The 18921-nt window shown below is 46.1% G+C and overlaps 2 protein-coding genes across 2 annotated transcripts in view; one reads left to right on the top strand and one right to left on the bottom strand.

Moving 5' to 3' along the window:
* LOC115074054 (ceramide synthase 6-like) overlaps positions 1-13280 on the bottom strand; it is a 32510-nt gene extending 19230 nt beyond the window's left edge. Inside the window, exon 1 of the mRNA XM_029573150.1 lies at positions 13259-13280. The gene's annotated coding sequence lies outside the window, so the exon portion shown is untranslated. The remainder of the gene's footprint in view (positions 1-13258) is intronic.
* Positions 13281-13493: 213 nt separating this feature from the next.
* RUNDC1 (RUN domain containing 1) overlaps positions 13494-18921 on the top strand; it is a gene marked incomplete at its 5' end in the record, with an annotated part of 35627 nt that continues 30199 nt past the window's right edge. The window contains one exon of the mRNA XM_029573149.1: positions 13494-13880. Coding sequence (XP_029429009.1) covers positions 13494-13880 — 387 coding nt within the window. The remainder of the gene's footprint in view (positions 13881-18921) is intronic.

The following is an 18921-nucleotide window of genomic DNA, read 5'->3' on the forward strand; positions in this document are numbered from 1 at the left end:
TCCTCTTGCTGGGCAGGGGTGGACAGCCGCCCTCTGCTGCTCGTGGCATTCAGAGAGCTCCACTGATGCTCTTCTGAAGTCCTGCAAAACAAGTAGGGGAACCAGGGATTCGAGATGCTGTGGGAATGCATTTTAGCGGAAAGAGGATTGTGGGGTTGGGGGAGCGACGGGAGAACCCCCCTCCCCCCTTGCTGGCTGCCTCCGCGTGCTTTGCTCTCCGATGTGCCACTGTTTGTCGTTTTCATTCAAAAAGAGGCAGATCTGATCATTCCGAGCCCAACATTCCACTTGGCCTTCTGGGGCACAGCTGGAATCATCCAGCATGGAAATTCCAAAAATGGCCCACAGGGATCAACTGCATGGAACAGCTTAAAGGAGCAATACTGTCAGTTCAGAGTGTAATCAGAGGGGTAATGGGCAGCAACAGGAATGCAACTAGGCAATCGAATCATAATGTAATAGTATTAATGCTACTATTAGACATAAAGGTTAAAGTCCCTTCCCCAAACAGCTTATAATCTGTGGTGCCAGAAGCAACGGGAGGTCAAGTGACATGCCCAAGGTCACAAAGTGCGACAGGAGGAGAAGTGGGATTTGAGCCCTGGTTTCCATGGTTATCAGACCATTGCTCTACCCACCAGGACATTCCTAATACTTGGGGATGCAGGTTTTCTGCATTGAAATGTCAGTGATAACACATAATACATTTTACATCGGTACAAGTCAATTTGTAATAGTTTTCCTTTAACGTCGAAATATTGCAGATGTGCCCAACAGTAGAAAAGTCAACAAAATGCTGCCATTTCAAGCTAGGGCAGGTTCCAAGCAGGCTGAAAGTCCAGGGGGCTACTAGCCAGCCAAAAGAAAAGGTGAAGCTGGGGAGATTGGCATCAAAACTTTATTTTGGGCCAACGCTTTGAATTCCAGTGCAAACACTTTAGTATAAATCTTTTGAAGAAAAGTGAAATTCTACAATTTTTGAACAAGTAACCCAGTACAAGGGTCTGGATCTGGTCCATGGGGATTTTCTTCCTTGTGGTGATGAAAATACTTTCTAAAATGCAGACCTTCTCATTTCTTTCCTTGGAACAGTTGGTCATTTCATGCTGTCAGCTCTGTACGATTCATTTGGATTTCTCATTTGCAAACCAACAGGCCGATACAGTACAGTGTGCTCCGATGTTAATTTTTGCTGGCACCGGGAAAGTGCGCAGAAAAGCAGTAAAAACGGCTTTTCTGTACAACCTCCGACTTAATATTATGGCGATATTAAGTTGGAGGTCCCAAAAGTTAAAAATAATTTAAAAATTTTTTTTAAATCGCCCGCAGCTTACGGGTTGAAAACTGGACACTCAATTTTGCAGGTGTCCGGTTTCTGAACCCGGGCTGTCAGCAGGTTTGAGAACCGACGCCGGCAAAATTGAGCATCGGCTGTCAAACTCACTGACAGCGGCCGCTCCTGTCAAAAAAGAGGCGCTAGGGACACACTAGTGTCCCTAGCGCCTCTTTTTACCGTGGGCCCTCATTTAAATACTGAATCACGCGCATAGGAGAGTGGCATGTGTGCGCGCCGGGAGAGTGGGCGCTTGCCTGCTCTCCCGTGACTTTTACTGAATCGGCCTGCAAATCTGGGAATTTATTATCTGCTGTGACAATGACAATGAACTGCTTATTAAGCTTACAGACAACAGCTTAGTCTTGAATATCGCTGACTGAGATCCTTTTGCTATCTCACTCTGAGGTAAGTGATGCTCCTACTTCTTGGACTTTTGCAGGTTCCATGATTCCGATTAAATCACAGATTCGAGACCTAGGGATTATCATAGATTCTTCTCTTACCCTTTGTCCACAGGTCCAATCATTGATTCAGATCTCCTTTTCTTAACTCTCTCTTCCTCGCACATTGAAACCTTTTGTAGGGTATGCGGATTTTCAGGTAGTTACTCAATCTTTGATCTTATCCTTGTTTGATTACTGTAACTCCCTTCTTCTTGGCTTTACCACAATCTACATTAATGGCCTTGCAACTAATACAAAATTCTGCTGCACGTTTGATTCCAGGTTGCCCATTACGGTCTTATATTTCACCGGTGTTAGCAGATTTGCATTGGCTCCCTATCTTCCGGCGGATTCAATATTTTATCTTTGTTTTTTAAGGTGTCCCGTCCCCCCCCCCCCCCCCACACACACACACAGAATGGCTGCGCCTTGTTTTTCCTCTGACTTTGTTGACCGCTATCCCTCGTGTTCTTTACGCTCCTCGTTTAAGAACCTCTTGAAGGTTCCTTCATTTAGAGGTTCAGCTAAAAGAATCTGGAGAGGGTGAATCTTTGGGGTAGCAGGGCCCCCATTTTCTGGAATGAGCCAGCTGATTCCCTGAAGTCTGAAAATGAATTTCTACGTTTCAGGAAACGCCTGAAAACCCTTTTTTTTTCTCATTAGCGCATAAAACAGAGCCTTGAGACAAGCTTACGAAGTGGGTATAACAAAGGAGGGAAGTTGTGAACAGGAATGGCTATTTTAAGTACTATTATGTGTTTCTGATTATTTTATTAGTTTTATTGAAGTGTTTTATTATATTATATTGCTACTGTTTATAGATGTTAAGTTATGTCTGCCACTATTTTATGTTTGTACTTTTGTAATCCGCCGAGATTTGTAGATCGGCAGAATATAAATGTTATAAATAAAGTAATTACAGGACTGTCAGTACCAATGGACTCTTATGTACTAGCAGAAAGGGAACAGTTACTGCTGTTTCATTGACTTGCCACATCTTTGAACACTGATGACATGTCAAGTCTAACTGGGATGTTATAGGTTACCTACGTATATTTTAATTTCGTTCATCATTAGGAAGTATTTCATGCTATAATGATTTATTTTTCCTATACAAAAGGGGCAATGTCAATGTTTTTGGGAGTAAGCGGAGTGAATTTAGTCTAGTGCCCTGGTTCTGGCTGGTGGGCTGGGTAGATGGACCAAAACTCAAAAGAGAAAGATCCATGTGGAAGGTCTGCAGCTCAGTCCCTGGGTTGGATCCTCTGTCCTTCAGGTTGGCCAGGGCTGGGGGCGTTGCAGCGCTCACAGCCCCCGGGTGGAGGGAGTCATGGTCATTGCTTAAGGTGGTCAAATTCAGGGCCTGGGATTGCAAGATTCCAGAGAGAGCCCTGGTGCATGGGCCCAATACAAGGACCAGTTTAAGTACACTGGATGCAGTGCTGGTTTAAGGTTATAGCATCATTGGGCTCTGCCATTCCTGAAGGCCCTAAGCAGTCTGACTGGGAGCAAGGATGAGATATAGCTCCCAATGTGCCTTGAGTTGCTTCTAATTTGCAACTAGCACAGCTGAAGTGCATTGCAAAGACAGGGAAGTGATTTTCTGTTTGTTTGACAAAAAAGGGAGGCAGAGATAGCTGAGTTAATACAGAGGCAGGCAGGAAAGGGATAACAATTTTATTTGCCACAAAATGTGGGATGAAAGAGACAGGAGCAGTTAGGTGAGGATGAAATTCTTTCTTCTAGCCAGGTGTAGGATGTAGTTATACATTTTTCTGCCAAAAAATTGTGTATGGGAAGAGGTGTTTGTATTTATCCTAAAAATTTCTTAAGCCGTTGATGGTTGGGTGGGTTAGAAAAATTTGGTGAAACGATCCTAGCGTAGCTGTGAATGAAGACTCCCAGTGCCAGATCACAGCCTCAGTTCTGATTGGGCTGGAGGCTCAGAGGAACAGGAGGAAACTGCCAGCTCAAATGGAAAAAAAATACTCAAAAGAGAAAAGCTGCAGGTGAAGCACAAGATAAGGAATTCCATTAGAAAAATCAGTCATAAAACCTTGGGCGGTCAGGCCAGTGACTGTTGATATTTTCTTTCCATATTGGCTCTGGCTGTGGGGTCACTGGAAAATCTGATAGGTTTTTGATTTAGACATGATGTGCTTCAGCATCACCGATGTGCAAATCTCCATGTCCTGCATACCCACACCTGCAATGCCTCCCCAAGGATGCTTTTATTGAAAAGTAAAGAATAACTCTGGGCATAAGCATAGCTACACAGAACCTGGCCTCCTTTATTAGTGACACAACATTTCTTTGGAATGTTCCCAGTCAACTGCTTAATAGTAGGCATCAGTAATTTTATGAGTAGTAGGGTTACGGCACAGTAACTCCATACATAGGCGTACAATGAAACAAGAGTGATAATATTACTAGCCAACTGCAATTATCTGAAGTGACCCACCTCTGATCTTGGAGTCTGTCAGCAGCAGTACTGATAAACTAAATGTGTCAGGATTAGAATCTGTCTGTCCTCCTGACATCTGCTCCCATGTGCTCAGTTCAATGCTGGAGAACTATCCAAGAGATGCAGAATATTCATGAAATGCATCTTGCATATGTTTGGTCTAAGAACTTGTTAAACTGTATATTTTGGATTCTACTGAAGCCAGTTTTTTTCAGGGGAAAGAAGGGTGGGAGGGATTCTTCAGTTTACCACTTCCTTGATTTCTTCTGAGCTTTTAAAACATCCAGTCCATAACTAGTATTACCTCATGAACAAAATGGAAAGTTGAAAGCCAAAAAGCATCTGAATAATTTAAACACAAACAAAACCACCTCATCCTGTTAATTAATGCTGCTTTCCAAGTTCACATATTTTCATTCCACAGAGGAAATTGCCTGGTTTGAAAAAAAAATAAATTAGCTTTAATTTACTTCCCTGTAATCTGAGTACCAGCAGGAATGGGTCTCCTGCTGTGAAATAAAGAAAAACCCTTTCAGCAGAACAATGAGAAAAAGAGATGTGTTGTGCAGAAACAAAGCTAGAGCAATAATTCACTGTGTCAAAGGCATTAAAAAGCCTATGCGAAGGCCGCTTTCCAGTAAACTTGCCCTGGTGTTGTGGAGTCTGCCTGCCTGCTCTGGCACCCCCTCCCCAACCCACCCGTGTGATCTTGGTGCAGCCTGGGTCCCAGCTCTGGGTATTCCCTGGTTTGTACCGGTGTTCTGATATTCCAGTTAGGACAGAGGAGGCAATGGGGAAAGTGTGATGTCAGGTCCAGGGCACTGGGGCCCGGCCCAACTCGATACCCCCCTGCAGAAGATCATCACAGAGCACAGTCCTATTACAGGCCCTGCCACTGCAGAAGCTCATGGGGGCGGCGTCCCGGCTTCTCCCTTAGCACACCTTTCATCATAATGGGGGCAGTTCTCGAACTCCACGAGGATCTGGCAGGTCTGTCATTTTTCAAAAGGGAAATCCCCCCCCCCCCCCCACGGTGTCCCTTCCTAAGTTGAAGGCCGGCAGGGATCACAGCTACAAAAGCACTGGCAGAGGTTGCATCGGCCTTATAGTGGGTGCAAATTACGTGCGGTAAAGTGTGCGCAGGGATTTCAAAATGAAGTCCCTGGGTGTAATTTATCTCCTCTGCCCTTTTTCCCCACCGCCAAGAAATACATGCAGTTTTTGGCCCAGGGAATTTATCCGGAGAGCTGCTTGGTTACTCAGGCAAATCCCTTTCATACTCTTTGCTGAACATTTGCCTTTACTCAAACACACTCTCCTTTACGCACACTGTCTCCCAGACACAGGGCCCTTGCAAGGGAGACTGCCCTGGATGCCTTTTTGAGTCAGTCTGCAGGTCCCACAAGGGAAAGGGGAGAGGGGGGCACTGAGTGTAACCTGGGTCCTGGATGTCATTTTGTCCCCCTGAAGCTTCTCCCTACTTGTGGGAAAAACATGCACCACCTTTCTCTTCCCCAGGGAGCACCGGGGGAGGGGGGGGGGTGTCCATCAAAGTCACAGAGACATAGAAACTTAATCAGAAATACCTTCTACAAACCTTTGTTTTGAACATAAGAACATGCCATATTGGGTCAGACCAAAGGTCCAACAAGCCCAGCATCCTGTTTCTAACAGTGGTCAAGCCAGGTCACAGGTACCTGGCAGGATCCCAAGGGGCAGATTCCAAAAATAAGCAGTGGATTTTCACAACTCCACCTTAATAATGGTTTATTGACTTTTCCTCCAGGAACTTGTCCAAACCTTTTTAAAAGCAGCTTCATTAATAGCTTTCACGACATCCCCTGGCAACAAATTCCAGAGCTTAATTAGGCATTGAGTAAAAAATTATTTTCTCTTATTAGTTTTAAATGTATTATCTAGGTAACTTCATTGTGTGTCCCCTAGTGTTTGTACTCTTTGAAAGAGTAAACAACTGATTAACATTTACTCGTTCCATTCCACTCAATATTTTATAGATATCATATCTATATGATATCATATATCATATAGATATGATATCTATATGATATCATATATCATATAGATATGATATCTATATGATATATCATATCATATCTATATGATATCATATCACCTCTATCATATCTTCCTTCAGCCGTCTCTTCTCCAAGCTGAAGAGTCCTAACCGCTTTAGCTTTTCTTCATAGGGGAATTGTTCCATTCCCTTTATCATTTGGTCGCCCTTCTCTGTGCCTTTTCTAATTCTGCTAGATCTTTCTTGAGAGGTGGTGACCAGAACTGCACACAATACTCAAGATGAGGTCGCACCATGGAGCGATACCGAGGCATTATGATATTCTCTGTTTTATTCTCCAATCCTTTCCTGATAATCCCCAGCATTCTGTTTGCTTTCTTGACTGCTGCTGCACACTGGGGCAGATTTTCGATTCGGCGCGCGCGGGGTACATTTGTGCGTGCTAACCGGCGCGCACAAATGTACACCCAATGTACACCCAATTTTATAACATGCTGCCGCGCGCATGTTATAAAATGCAGAGTCAGCGCGCGCAAGGGGGTGCACACTTGTGCACCTTGCACGCACCGAGACCTAGGGGAGCCCCTATGGCTTTCCCTGTTCCCTCCAAGGCTGCTCCGAAATCCCCGGTCCCTCCGAGGCCGCCACACGAAATCGGAGCGGCCTCAGAGGGAACTTTTCTTCCGCACCCACCCTCCAGCCCTACCTAAATCCCCCCCACCTTATTTCACTTTTTACGCCTGCCTCTGGCAGGAGTATCTTGCGCGCGCCGGCCGGCTGCCAGTGCACCATCCCCCGCTGTGCCGGAGGCCTCAGTCCCGCCCCGGACCTGCACCACGCTCCCTCCCCCCCCCCCCCCTTTTTCAAAGCCCCGGGACATAAGCGCGTCCCGGGGCTTGCATGCACCGCCGAGCCTGTGCAAAATAGGCTCGGCGCGCGCAGGAGGGTTTTTAAAGGGTTACACACGTATATTACGCCCGTAACCCTTTGAAAATCTACCCCACTGGGCAGAAGATGTCAACTTATTATCAATGATGACAGATCCTTTTCCTAATATAGAACCTTGCATTGTGTAACTATAATTTGGATTACTCTTCCCTAAGTGCATCATTTTCAGCTTTCCACATTAAATTTCATTTGCATGCCCAGTTTCCCAGTTTTGCAAGGTCCTCTTGCAATTTCTCACAATCCTCTTGTGATTTGACAACTTTGAATAATTTTGTGTCATCGGTAAATTTTATCACCTCCCTGGCTGTCCCCAATTCCAGGTCATTTATAAATATATTAAAAAGCAGTGGTCCCAGAACAGATCCCTGGGGCACTCCACTATTCACCTTTCTCCAATGGGAGAGAGGCGAAAGGGGCACCTAGAGGCCTCTTTTGTATTTTATATCAGCCACACGCAAGTAGAAGGTGAGAAAAGGGGGTTATCTGAAATGTCTGCTGTTTCTGTGACCTTAAGCAATACTACAAGGAGGGTGGTGGTGGTGGAAAGGGGGGGACACAGGAGATGCAACACAAATGTGCTGGCCCTGGGCGCAAGAAACACTTGTAGATAAAATAAAGTTACAGCCATATCATGAGGTATACTGTGGTATATTATACTGGGAGACCTAGACCAGCCACTGTCGGAGACAAGATGCTGGGCTTGATGTGTGACCCAGCATGACACTTCTAATGCTCTTATGAGGACTGCTGTGGGGAGGAGAGTGGGACAGCTGCCGGAGTCAGCAGACTGTTCATCCTGAACACGGATGACTAACATCAGGACCTTCACAACAGACAGTCTTCCACTGCCCGCTCACTTTCATTTACAGTAAGTAGCCTTCACCCTCCAAAATCTCCAGTTTTGTTCCATTTTACCCAACTGACATACAGACTGCATCTCAACACCACCTCCCAGGGTCTCCACGTTGGGTCCCAGGAAAGGCAGGGCCCAGTGATTGCTATAACTTTAACTGGCACTGCATCCAAGCTACCCAGTCTGGTCCTTGCAGTGAAAGCCCTCTGCTGGGGGCCAATTAAAATGGCCAGGACTTTACAGAAAATAACTCTTTATATTCTTGGTTCGACAGGCGGAGAGTCAAGAATCTTGACTAACACCAACCGGAGAGAACACATATCTCCCATCCTACGTAACCTACACTGGCTCCCAGTGAAGTACAGAATCCTCCACAAATCACTCACTTTAATCCACAAAGCCATCTACAATCACTTGCATCTGGACCTCGAATTCCCCCTCAATCTCCACCTCACCAACAGACCGACTAGAGAAATATATAAAGGAACCCTACAGACCCCACCTACAAAAGCCACACGTCTCACCTCAACTAAAGACCGATCCTTTTCAACAGCAGGCCCAACTATCTGGAACAACATCCCAGCTGACCTCAGAATGGAACCCTGCCTACTAACATTTAAGAAAAAACTTAAGACCTGGCTTTTCCGCCAAGCCTTCTCAGATACCCATGACACACAATAGTCGACAGAACTTCCTTTTGGAGCAATTGATCTCCATATTACCCCTAAATCCAGAATAAGAGCCCGGACTCTGCTTTGTTTATACTAATAATTTCTCCGCTATCTCAAGCCTTTCCTTCCTTCCAGCAGTCTATGCTTCCAAGTTTAATTTCCCTGTTAAATGTAACTTTGTTTTTTCATGTTCAACCTATTGTTTTTTGGTTACTGTTCTTGGTTCAGTTCCCAATTCGATGTAAACCGATCTGTTATGGTCTCTACCATGAAGGTCGGTATAGAAAAGTGTTAAATAAATAAATAAATAAATAAATAAATAAATATCAAATCTTATTTATTTATGTATTTAAAATGCTTGTATTTTGCCTAGTCCAGACCAGATGACATAAACACAAAATGAAATCATACTGATATCTGAATATGTTGTGGTTTCTGTTTTTCTGTGGGCCTCCCTCTCCCCCTTATAAATTTTGATCATCTGGACCCAACTCAACCAAACTTGGGGCCGACGCAATAAGACGCACGCTGAAAAATGGTGCTCTTCCTAACGTGCATGCAGCCACATCCCCTGAGCGCCCGATGCAATATTTAAATGAGAGGCAGTGTTAAAAAGGGCACACTAATGGAGATTTGAACATCTGTAGCGCTCAAGAGTTTATTGCATCGGGCACCCAGTTGCAAGGGGCATTCAATAAGCATCCATTTTGATCCCGCTTCTTTTTTTGCTATAATTTATTTCAGCAACCTCAACAAAATATTAGGCGCCCCTTGCTATGGATGTCCAAATTGTGTGACAATAAGAAAAGTGGGTTGTTTTTTTTAATGAAGTGAAAATATACAATTATTTTTCTCCATCAAAAGCAGTAAATTAAAGTGTCACGATGATAATAGGAGGAAGGAAACACTTATCATAACACTCGGAACCTATTTTTTAATGTTTGTCATGAGCCCTTGACTACAAGCCAACTTTACTCCAACTCCAAGCAGGAGTTAAATTTGCTGCGTTAAAAAGTGTGCATTGGGCGCCCAGTGCTTTACCACATCGGAGGTAATAGCTAATGTCCTCAACTACATGCAATTAACATCTGACAGGTGCTATCAGGTATGCATTTGTTAGGGTGCACATTTTGGATGCACTAAAGCAGATCTGCTTACCTGTAACAGGTGTTCTCCGAGGACAGCAAGATGTTAGTCCTCACACAGGGGTGGCATCATCAGATGGAGCCCTGATGCAGAAAACGTATGTCAAAGTTTCTAGAACTTTGACTAGGGACACTGAGCCTGCCCAGCATGCCCTATACCACACGTCCACACAAGGTCTCTTTTCAGTCTCATAACATAGAATTACAATTAAAATAAAAAAATAGGAGAAACCCAACTCCGCAGGGTGGTGGGTGGGTTTCATGAGGACTAACATCTTGCTGTCCTTGGAAAACACCTGTTACAGGTAAGCAATTCTGCTTTCTCCAAGGACAAGCAGGATGGTAGTCCTCACACATAGGTGAATCCCTAGCTATAGGTTGCCCCCCAACCAAAAAGGGAACCCACAGACACCCAACCAGGTGCCAATGGGCATAACATCAGGACAATTGGTAACAGAGGGGGAGACAGCCTGAACCCAAACAGTGGGCCCTAGGCAGGAGAGAGCTGGGTTCTACACCTCAAACAGGTTCCGAAGGACAGACTGGCCAAACCTATTATCATGTTGGCAATCCTTATCCAGACAGTAGTGAGATATGAATGTGTGGAAAGAACTCCACGTCGCAGCCTTGCAGATCTCCTCTAAGGGAACTGCTTGCAAGTGGGCCACCGATGCTGCCATGGTTCTGACAGAATGAGCCTTGAGATGACCCCCAAAATGCACCCCCGCCTGGGCATAACAGAAGGAGACGCAATCTGCTAGCCAATTGGATAGTGTCTGCTTGGCAATGGCAAAGCCCAACCTATTCTTATCAAGAGAAACAAAAAGTTGTGTGGATTGTCTATGGACTTCTGTCTGCTCCAGAGAGAAGGCTAAGGCTCGCTTGTAGTCCAAACTGTGCAGTGCTTGTTTGCCTTGGTGTGAATGGGGCCTGGGAAAGAATATTGGCAGGACGACTGACTGGTTAAGATGGAAATCTGTCACCACCTTAGGTAGGAACTTAGGATGCATGCGTAAGACCACTCTGTCATGATAAAACTTAGTGTAAGGTAGATAAATCACTAAGACCTGGAGCTTGCTGACCCTATGCGCTGAAGTGACAGCCACCAAAAATATGGCCTTCCAGGTCAGGTACTTCAGGTCTCAGGTGTGCAGCGGCTTAAAAGGAGCTTTCATCAGATGAGCTAACACCATATTGAGGTCCCAAGACACAGCAGGAGGCCTTAGGGGAGGCTTCAATTGAAGCAGACCCCGCATGAACCGTACAACTTTAGGCTGTACAGAGATGGGCATACCATCTACACCTTGGTGATATGTGCCAATTGCACTCAGATGAACTCTAATGGAGTTGGCTTTCAAGCCAGCTTCCGATAGATGTAGTAGGTAATCAAGCAGTTTTTGTGTGGGGCAGGAGAACGGATCTAGGGCCATCTTCTCACACCACACGGAAAACCTCCTCCACTTCAGTCCAAAGGACTTTCTAGTGGAATGCTTTCTAGAAGCCTCCAGGACCTGAGACACATCTTCTGAAAGATTAAGCAGCTGCAGAATTAACCTCTCAACATCCAGGCTGTGAGCGACAGGGCCTGGAGGTTGGGATGCCGCAGCCTGCCCTGGTCTTGCGTGATGAGATCTGGGGAAGTCACCAGACTGATTGGTCTCTGGATGGACAACTCCCATAGGAGTGGAGAGGCTATGAGAATCATAGTCCCTTTGTCCTGCTGTCACTCCTTGTGACCTTGGGCAAGTCACTGTAACACTGGAAGGAAGGATTCAAAGAGGGAGCAGACCCAGCTAGACAGCAGATGAGAGACGACAATGCTAGAGAGTCTGGGGATGGGGACTGGAGGAGAGGGCAGAGGATGGGTTCCATCGGACAGAGGACAAAGCGGCGACGGATGAAAAGGAGCATGGGGCGAGACACAAGCACAAGGGGTGTCCCAGCTCAAACAGATTTTTTCCTGTCATCTTCGGACTCCACAGGTGGCAGTTCCACGGACAGGGAAGACGGGGGCCTGCCCACAAGCATCACACTACGGGAACTGGGAGAGGGCATGCCCAGGCAAATGCGCAAGGGAATCAAAATTAAAAACTGCACGGACTTTTTCCGGCCTGCATGGACTGTGCACATCAGGCGAGAGAGGGAGAGTGGGGGATAAACCGGAAACGGGAGAGCGAGACGAGGAATCCACACAAATTCGTCAGCTGGATGGAGGCCCTTCTTGGTATGATAGGCGTCGTGGGACATTGGGACCTCTTGCGGCATGACCCATGTTGGTTTGTGCAACCATCATTCTCCAAGCATGCCAGGAGCACGAGAGTTGGACATGGATCAACTGGGATGAGGAATTCCTGGAAAAATGGTCGGAGTCGGTTCATTGAGTGGGGAGCTCCGGTGCCTGGCCCCTTTATGCAGATAATGGCATCCAGGGCGAGGGAGCGGGGATTGCACTCGGGAGGCACAGGAGGTTACTTGCCAGGTTCTTATGGCCTGGATTGGCTACTGTTGGAAACAGGATGCTGGGCTTGATGGACCCTTGGTCTGACCCAGTATGGCATGTTCTTATGTCCTAATGAAGCTTCAAGAAAGTCTTTGCCACTAAGGGAATCAGAGGATATGCAAACAAAAGACACTTGTCCCAATGACAGGCAAGGGTATCCGAGGCTGGTTTTGCCATCTGACCTGCACAGATGGCACCTTCCTGTTGGAAGGGAACGCATACAGATCTACAACCAAGCTCCCCTCAGAGGTGAAATATCTGATTCCCGCCCTCCTGGTCCAAGACTTGACTCAGGCTGTCCACTAACACATTCTCCATTCCGGCCAAGTACACGGCCCTGAGCACCATCCCATGGGACAGTGCCTACAACCATATGTGGACTGCTTTCTGACACAGGAGGTACGATCCTGTGCCTCCCTGCTTCTTGACATAATTCTAGAAACTTTGACATACGTTTTCCACACCGGGGCACCATCTCATGATGCCACCTATGTGTGAGGACTACCATCCTGCTTGTTCTTGGAGAATCTCCTTACTGCATCAGGCGCTATCTAGCGTGTCCCTGACCAAATCTATACAGTCCCCTATTTTAATGGTTCAAATAGCAAGCACAGCCTGCAAAACCAAAGCCCGTACACATGTCTTCTGTACAGGTTCCTACATTACACACGCACACAAGCTTTGCGATCTTTAACATCCCACGTGTCCAAGTACAGCGCCTCCCCACCTTGGATATCCCAAACTGCCAAAGACAAAAAAGAAAAAAACTATATCTTCTATAGAGGAGCAGTTGCACCTCTTCGTATGCATGTGAAGGTGAGGGGAGCATGCGCACTTCTACCGCTTAGCAGCCACTACCCTACCGGTCTGCCAGGGAGGCGGGGCCCGAGACCCGGAAGTGCGGTTGTCATGGAGACGCGAGACGCAATCGCTTCTCACCGCCTACCCCCGGCGGCCTGGAGGTGGGGGCGCACGCGCGCCGGTGGAGACGTCACGTTCTCCCTGCTTTCAAGATGGTGGACGGCGAGTTGTGGAGGAAGCCCCTTCGATGAACGCTTTTCTCTTTTTCTTTTAAATTTTAACCGGCGAAAGGGTTAACGGCCACTATGTCGGCAGGAGAGGAGGAAGAGCCATCCCTGTCGGACGGGAAGCGGGGCTGGCCGGGGAGCGCTGGGGCGCCGGTGGGGGGCGGTGGCAGAGGCGGAGGTGGAGAAGCAGCCGCCGCGGCGGCAGGGATTCCCGTTGCCGGCCGCCGTGGCTGAGAGGCTGCGGCGGCTGGAGGACGAGCAGGAGCTACTGAACTCGTCCCTGCTGGCGCTCACCTCGCACTTCGCGCAGGTGCAGTTCCGCTTGCGGCAGGTAGTGCGCGCGGCGCAAAGCGACGAGAAGGAGCGGCTCCTGCGCGAGCTCGAGGATTTCGCCTTTCGCGGCTGCCCGCACGTGCTAGGCTGCCGAGCTGAGGACACCGGCCAGCTGGACAGCTCGGTGAGTGATGAATATGCATGAGGAGATGTTTACATTTAGCTGCCAGATCCCTGCCTAGGCACAGCGTGCACGAAATATGTCATGGAAGCATAGGCTATGGTGGTGTGTAAGGACCTCCCCCACCCCTTCATATACACACACACAGCAAAGCCCATCCAGTTGCTTTCCTGATGGAACGTCATAGATTCCCATTTGATCTCTGGCTTTCTACAGCTCGCCGCAGATGTATCGCTGGTGTCCAGTACAAAGATACTAACTGTAACTTTGACCCTTATTTCTATATGTTCAAGTGGACCAACTACAAGCCTGAATTTCTTTTGCAATTCAGGGTCTTTTATTCTTATCCCACGCTCTATTGAATTCTTTTGTTTGTCTCCACCACCTTCACTGACAAGTCTGATCAATGCATTCAGAACCCTTTCTGTGAATGTCCTGTAAATCATATTGATCGAGGTGTGGATTGAGAAACCCAGAGAAAACACTGCCAAGTAGGATTAGCAAAGGTGAGGGATTCAGCTAGACCCGTTTTGACTACTGTATCAATCAACTTAAATTTCGAGAAGTTGTAACTACAGGGCAAAACTAGGAACGGCTCACCCCTTCTTTGGGAACATGTAAGCTGTCGACTAACAGTATTCAAAAAAAGACATCCGTGTGAAAGGCAACATTCTCATCCCAGTAAAGCCCATCCAGCCTGTTTTGTTTTTTTTCAGGAAAGCAAAAGTATGTACTAGCTGTACCTGTACACACACTCATTGTACCCGTTTTCTTAACTTAGCTGCACAAGTTGTTAAGAGTACTAGCGAAGAGCATCTCTGTCTGTCTTTCCCCAGACCAGCCAATATTCCCTGCACCTATTTCTTATCTGCTACTCTCTTCCACGTTGCCCATTGCACTGTTTAAAAACTCTTATTTGTGAAATGTACCAAATTGTGCACTTTATGCCCAGGCATAAGAGCATGCCATGCTGACTCAGACCAATGGTCCATTCGGCCCAACATTTTGTGTATCGGTATCCAGTCTTCGTCACTTGGAAGTACCAGGCAGATCTCGATAGAAAGTATTTGCTTGCCCTTTACTTTGAGTGTTTCAAATATCTATAATGCTTTTCAGTGCTTTGACAAAGTGAATAGTCTCAAGGGCGCAATAACATTTCAGCAATTTCTGATTTAAACTTTTATTTATACAAAATGGGCAGACTGGATTGATCGTGTGATCCTTACCCAGCAACGTGAACTACTTCGAAATATTGTGCTTCTTAGTATCCTACATCCAAAACCTTGAGAATACTTCTAAGCTGTGTTGCTTGGACCATTCTACCTTCCAAAGTATAACTGGAATCCTGTGTGTATTTTTGTGTGGTATTTTATTACAGAGCTCTTCTGGGGATTTCTCAGAGTTTTGTTGGCTATGTGCTGATTTTCCTGGTGACTTGTATACAGTGGAAGCCTGAATTCTTTGATTTTATATAAATAAATAACACCTATTTTTTTAGTAATCACTTAACTGAGAACTCTCTAACAGGCCGATACAGAAAAACACGTGGGAGAGCCGACGAGCGCCCACTCTCCCAGTGCGCACCCAGGCCACTCTCCTGGGCATGCGATTCAGAAAAACAAAAAATGCAAATAAGAGCCCGCAGTAAAAGGAGGCGCTAGGGATACTAGCGCGTCCTTAGTGTCTCCTTTTTGACAGAAGCGGCGGCTGTCAGCGGGTTTGACAGCCGACGCTCAATTTTACCGGCGTCTGTTCTTGAACCCGCTGACAGCCACGGGTTCGGAAAATGGACACTGGCATAATTGAGCGTCCGTCTTCCAACCTGCAGGCCACGGGCAGATTTTTTAATTTTTTTTTTTTTTTTTGGGGAGGGGGCCTCCGACTTAATATCGCTATGATATTAAGTTGGAGGGTGTACAGAAAAGCAGTTTTTTCTGCTTTTCTGTACACTTCCCCGGTGCCGGCCAAAATCAACGCCTGCCTTTGGCAGGATTTAGTTTCTGAGTAAAATGTGCGGCTTGGCTGCATATTTTACTTTCTGTATCGCGCAGGAATAAGTAATAGGCCCATCAACATGAATTTGCATGTTGCGGGCGCTATTAGTTTGGGGGTGGGGGTTGGCAGTGCGCTATTGACGCGCTGTTACCCTTACTGTATAAGGGGTAAAAAATAGCGCGTCGAAAACACACGGCCAAACGCGGGCTAACAGTGAGCTCCGACGGCTTGTAAGTGATGTAGTTGTTGAATTAAGTAGAAATCAAGTCCTGAAAATGGCAGAGAATATGCAAATTAGAGTTGGTTAAAGCAAAGTAAACTTTAGTTGATTTGAACTGGCTAGGGCACCTAGCAGCTGTTGGACTTAAAATGCAATTTGGTAACATTTGTGCCTATGGGCACAGCTGGAAAAATCCTGGAAGCCAAATCCTAAAATTCAGGATAGCAAAAATAAAACTAAAGAGAAGACCAACCATTTTATAAAACACTAAGCTAATAATAGGTAAGAAAAAAAACCCAGCAAAATAAAAATCCAAACAAAATAATGAGAAAAAGTAAGGAGAGAATTTTTACTGCCACCTATGTTTTCCACCTCTGCATGTTTGTATTTTGAAATAATGATTAAACAGTTTAGGACAAATCTTGGCAACTTGATGCTTTGAATAATTTAATTATTGAAAATTCAATAGGAGTCTTTAATCACACAAGGCAACAGAACAATTATAGCAACAGTGTGACAAAAGTATTTGCAGACACACCTTGGGGCCTCTGCATTAAGAATTTTTCCCATAGACCCAAAAGGAAAACAATTCTTTTAGTAATATTTGGCCCTTAGTGTTCAGATCTCCCTCTCGGGCTGTTCTGAGTTGATCTTGTAGAGAATCAGTATATCAAAAAAGGCATTCCCCCACCCCCAAAAAAATATATTTTTTAACAGTGTTGCTGAAAACATCACAGAAATGTAATTGACTACCAGATATGATAGAAAATAGCTACTCTCAACTTCAAGCACATTATCTGAAATTATTCTCACTGTAGTTTCTGGCTAACTGCCCTCCAAACTGTTAGGCTTAGTTAGCTCACTATCAGGCCGATTCAGAAAAACACGTGGGAGAGCTGGCGAGCGCACAGGCCACTCTCCTGGGCGTGCGATTCAGGAGGGTGGCCTATGCAAATTAGGGCCCGCGGTAAAAGGAGGCGCTAGGGACACTAGCGAGTCCCTAGTGCCTCCTTTTTGACAGGAGCGGCGGTTGTCAGTGGGTTTGACAGCCGATGCTCAATTTGCCGGCGTCTGTTCTCAAACCCACTGACAGCCACGGGTTCAGAAAACAGACGCCGGCATAATCGAGCGTCCGTCTTCCGGGCCGTGTTTTAATTTTTTTTTTTTTTAATTTTTACTTTTAAAAAAATTTTTTTTTTATTTTTGGGGCCTCCAACTTAATATCGCCATGATATTAAGTCAGAGGGTGCACAGAAAAGCAGTTTTTATTGCTTTTCTGTGCACTTCCCCGGCACCAGCAGAAATTAACGCCTACCTTTGAGCAGGCGTTAATTTCTGAAAGTAAAATGTGCGGCTTGGCTGCACATTTTACTTACTGTATCGCGTGGGAATGACTAATAGGGCCATCAACATGCTTTTGGATGTTGCGGGCGCTATTAGTTTCGGGGAGGTTGGATGCACATTTTTGACGCGCTATTACCCCTTACTGTATAAGGGGTAAAGCTAGCGCATCGAAAACGCGTGTCCAAACCTGGGCTAACAGTGCGCTCCACCGGAGCGCACCGTCCTGTATCGGCCTGTAACAGGGAAAAGTTTTTAGATAGCTGCAGCCGTTCCTACTCCGACAGTGGAGCCTCTTCTAACTCCCCAGGTGCTGAGTTGAGCAGGAGCTGTTCAAGCAGGCCTTGGGCTCCTTCACTTTAGGAAAACACCATTCTTGGGCGTCTGCAAGCTCCTTGTAGGCGCCACAGGACTCTGTGAGGGCTAAGAAGAAGCAGCGCTTCTCAGAGCCTCAGCACCATTGAGCAGCATATTGAGCCCTGACACCAGCCTCTAGAATACTCATTTATACCCGCTGACCTGTCATATTCCAGATTTCTGGATAAGTTGGGTAAGGCATTGGGAGCCAATATTCAGATGGATGAGGATCCTTGCATGGAGGTCTTCAGCCTTCTCCAGATCCTAGATACCCCAACAGTTGGCAGCAATTCCAATACATTCGGTCCTGCAAAAGTTACAGACAAAGTGGCAAAATCTGATTTCTTGTGCTCCAGTAATCAGAAAACTAGACTTAAAAGTATAGAGTGATTCAGCTGTCCCATCAATCAGTCATTGTGGAGTTGGCACTAAAGCCAACAAAGAAAACCAGGATATGATCCACTAGGGAAAGATCCCAGGCTGCTGGATGATTTTTGGGGGAAAGGGTATTCCAGAGCTTAATGCTTGCATTTCCATGCACCAGTTCTACATGGTACAGCACTTACATAATTGCATTCAGAAATTGAAGCTGCTGCTATGCTCAGTTGATGGGGACCACACTGGGTTTCTGCAGCCTCTCCTGGACATAGAGGAATGCATATGACATCTCATTTGATCAATATACAAGGCATTTAATACAACAGCCCGCTCATTATCTGCGTCCATTGGAGCATACTGTTGGCTATGGGCCAGCAGTTTGTGCGATGATGTCCATGACAAATTGGCAGATGTTCTCTGCATAGGGGATCGTCTCTTTTTGGAGACAAGCTCAGGGAAACAGTTGCCTAGAATCAAGGAGCAGCATGTGGTACACTTACACTCCATCTATGCAGTTCTACAACAGGCTGGTGCTCCATACCAACCCTGAATATCTACCAAAAGTGGAGTCAGCTTTTCATATAAATCGAGTCTTTTGTGCTACCCATGTTCTTTCCAAGGAGAGACACACTTATGAAGGGGGGGAAAGCCTTCATATCCCATTATTGTCTGGACATTTACAGTAGGCAAACTTGCTGTACCTCAAAGGTACATATTATATACAAGAAAGAGACATTTTTCAGTGTAAAGGAA

The sequence above is a fragment of the Rhinatrema bivittatum genome, chromosome 12 (assembly GCF_901001135.1).
Source record: "Rhinatrema bivittatum chromosome 12, aRhiBiv1.1, whole genome shotgun sequence".
Lineage (NCBI taxonomy): Eukaryota > Metazoa > Chordata > Amphibia > Gymnophiona > Rhinatrematidae > Rhinatrema > Rhinatrema bivittatum.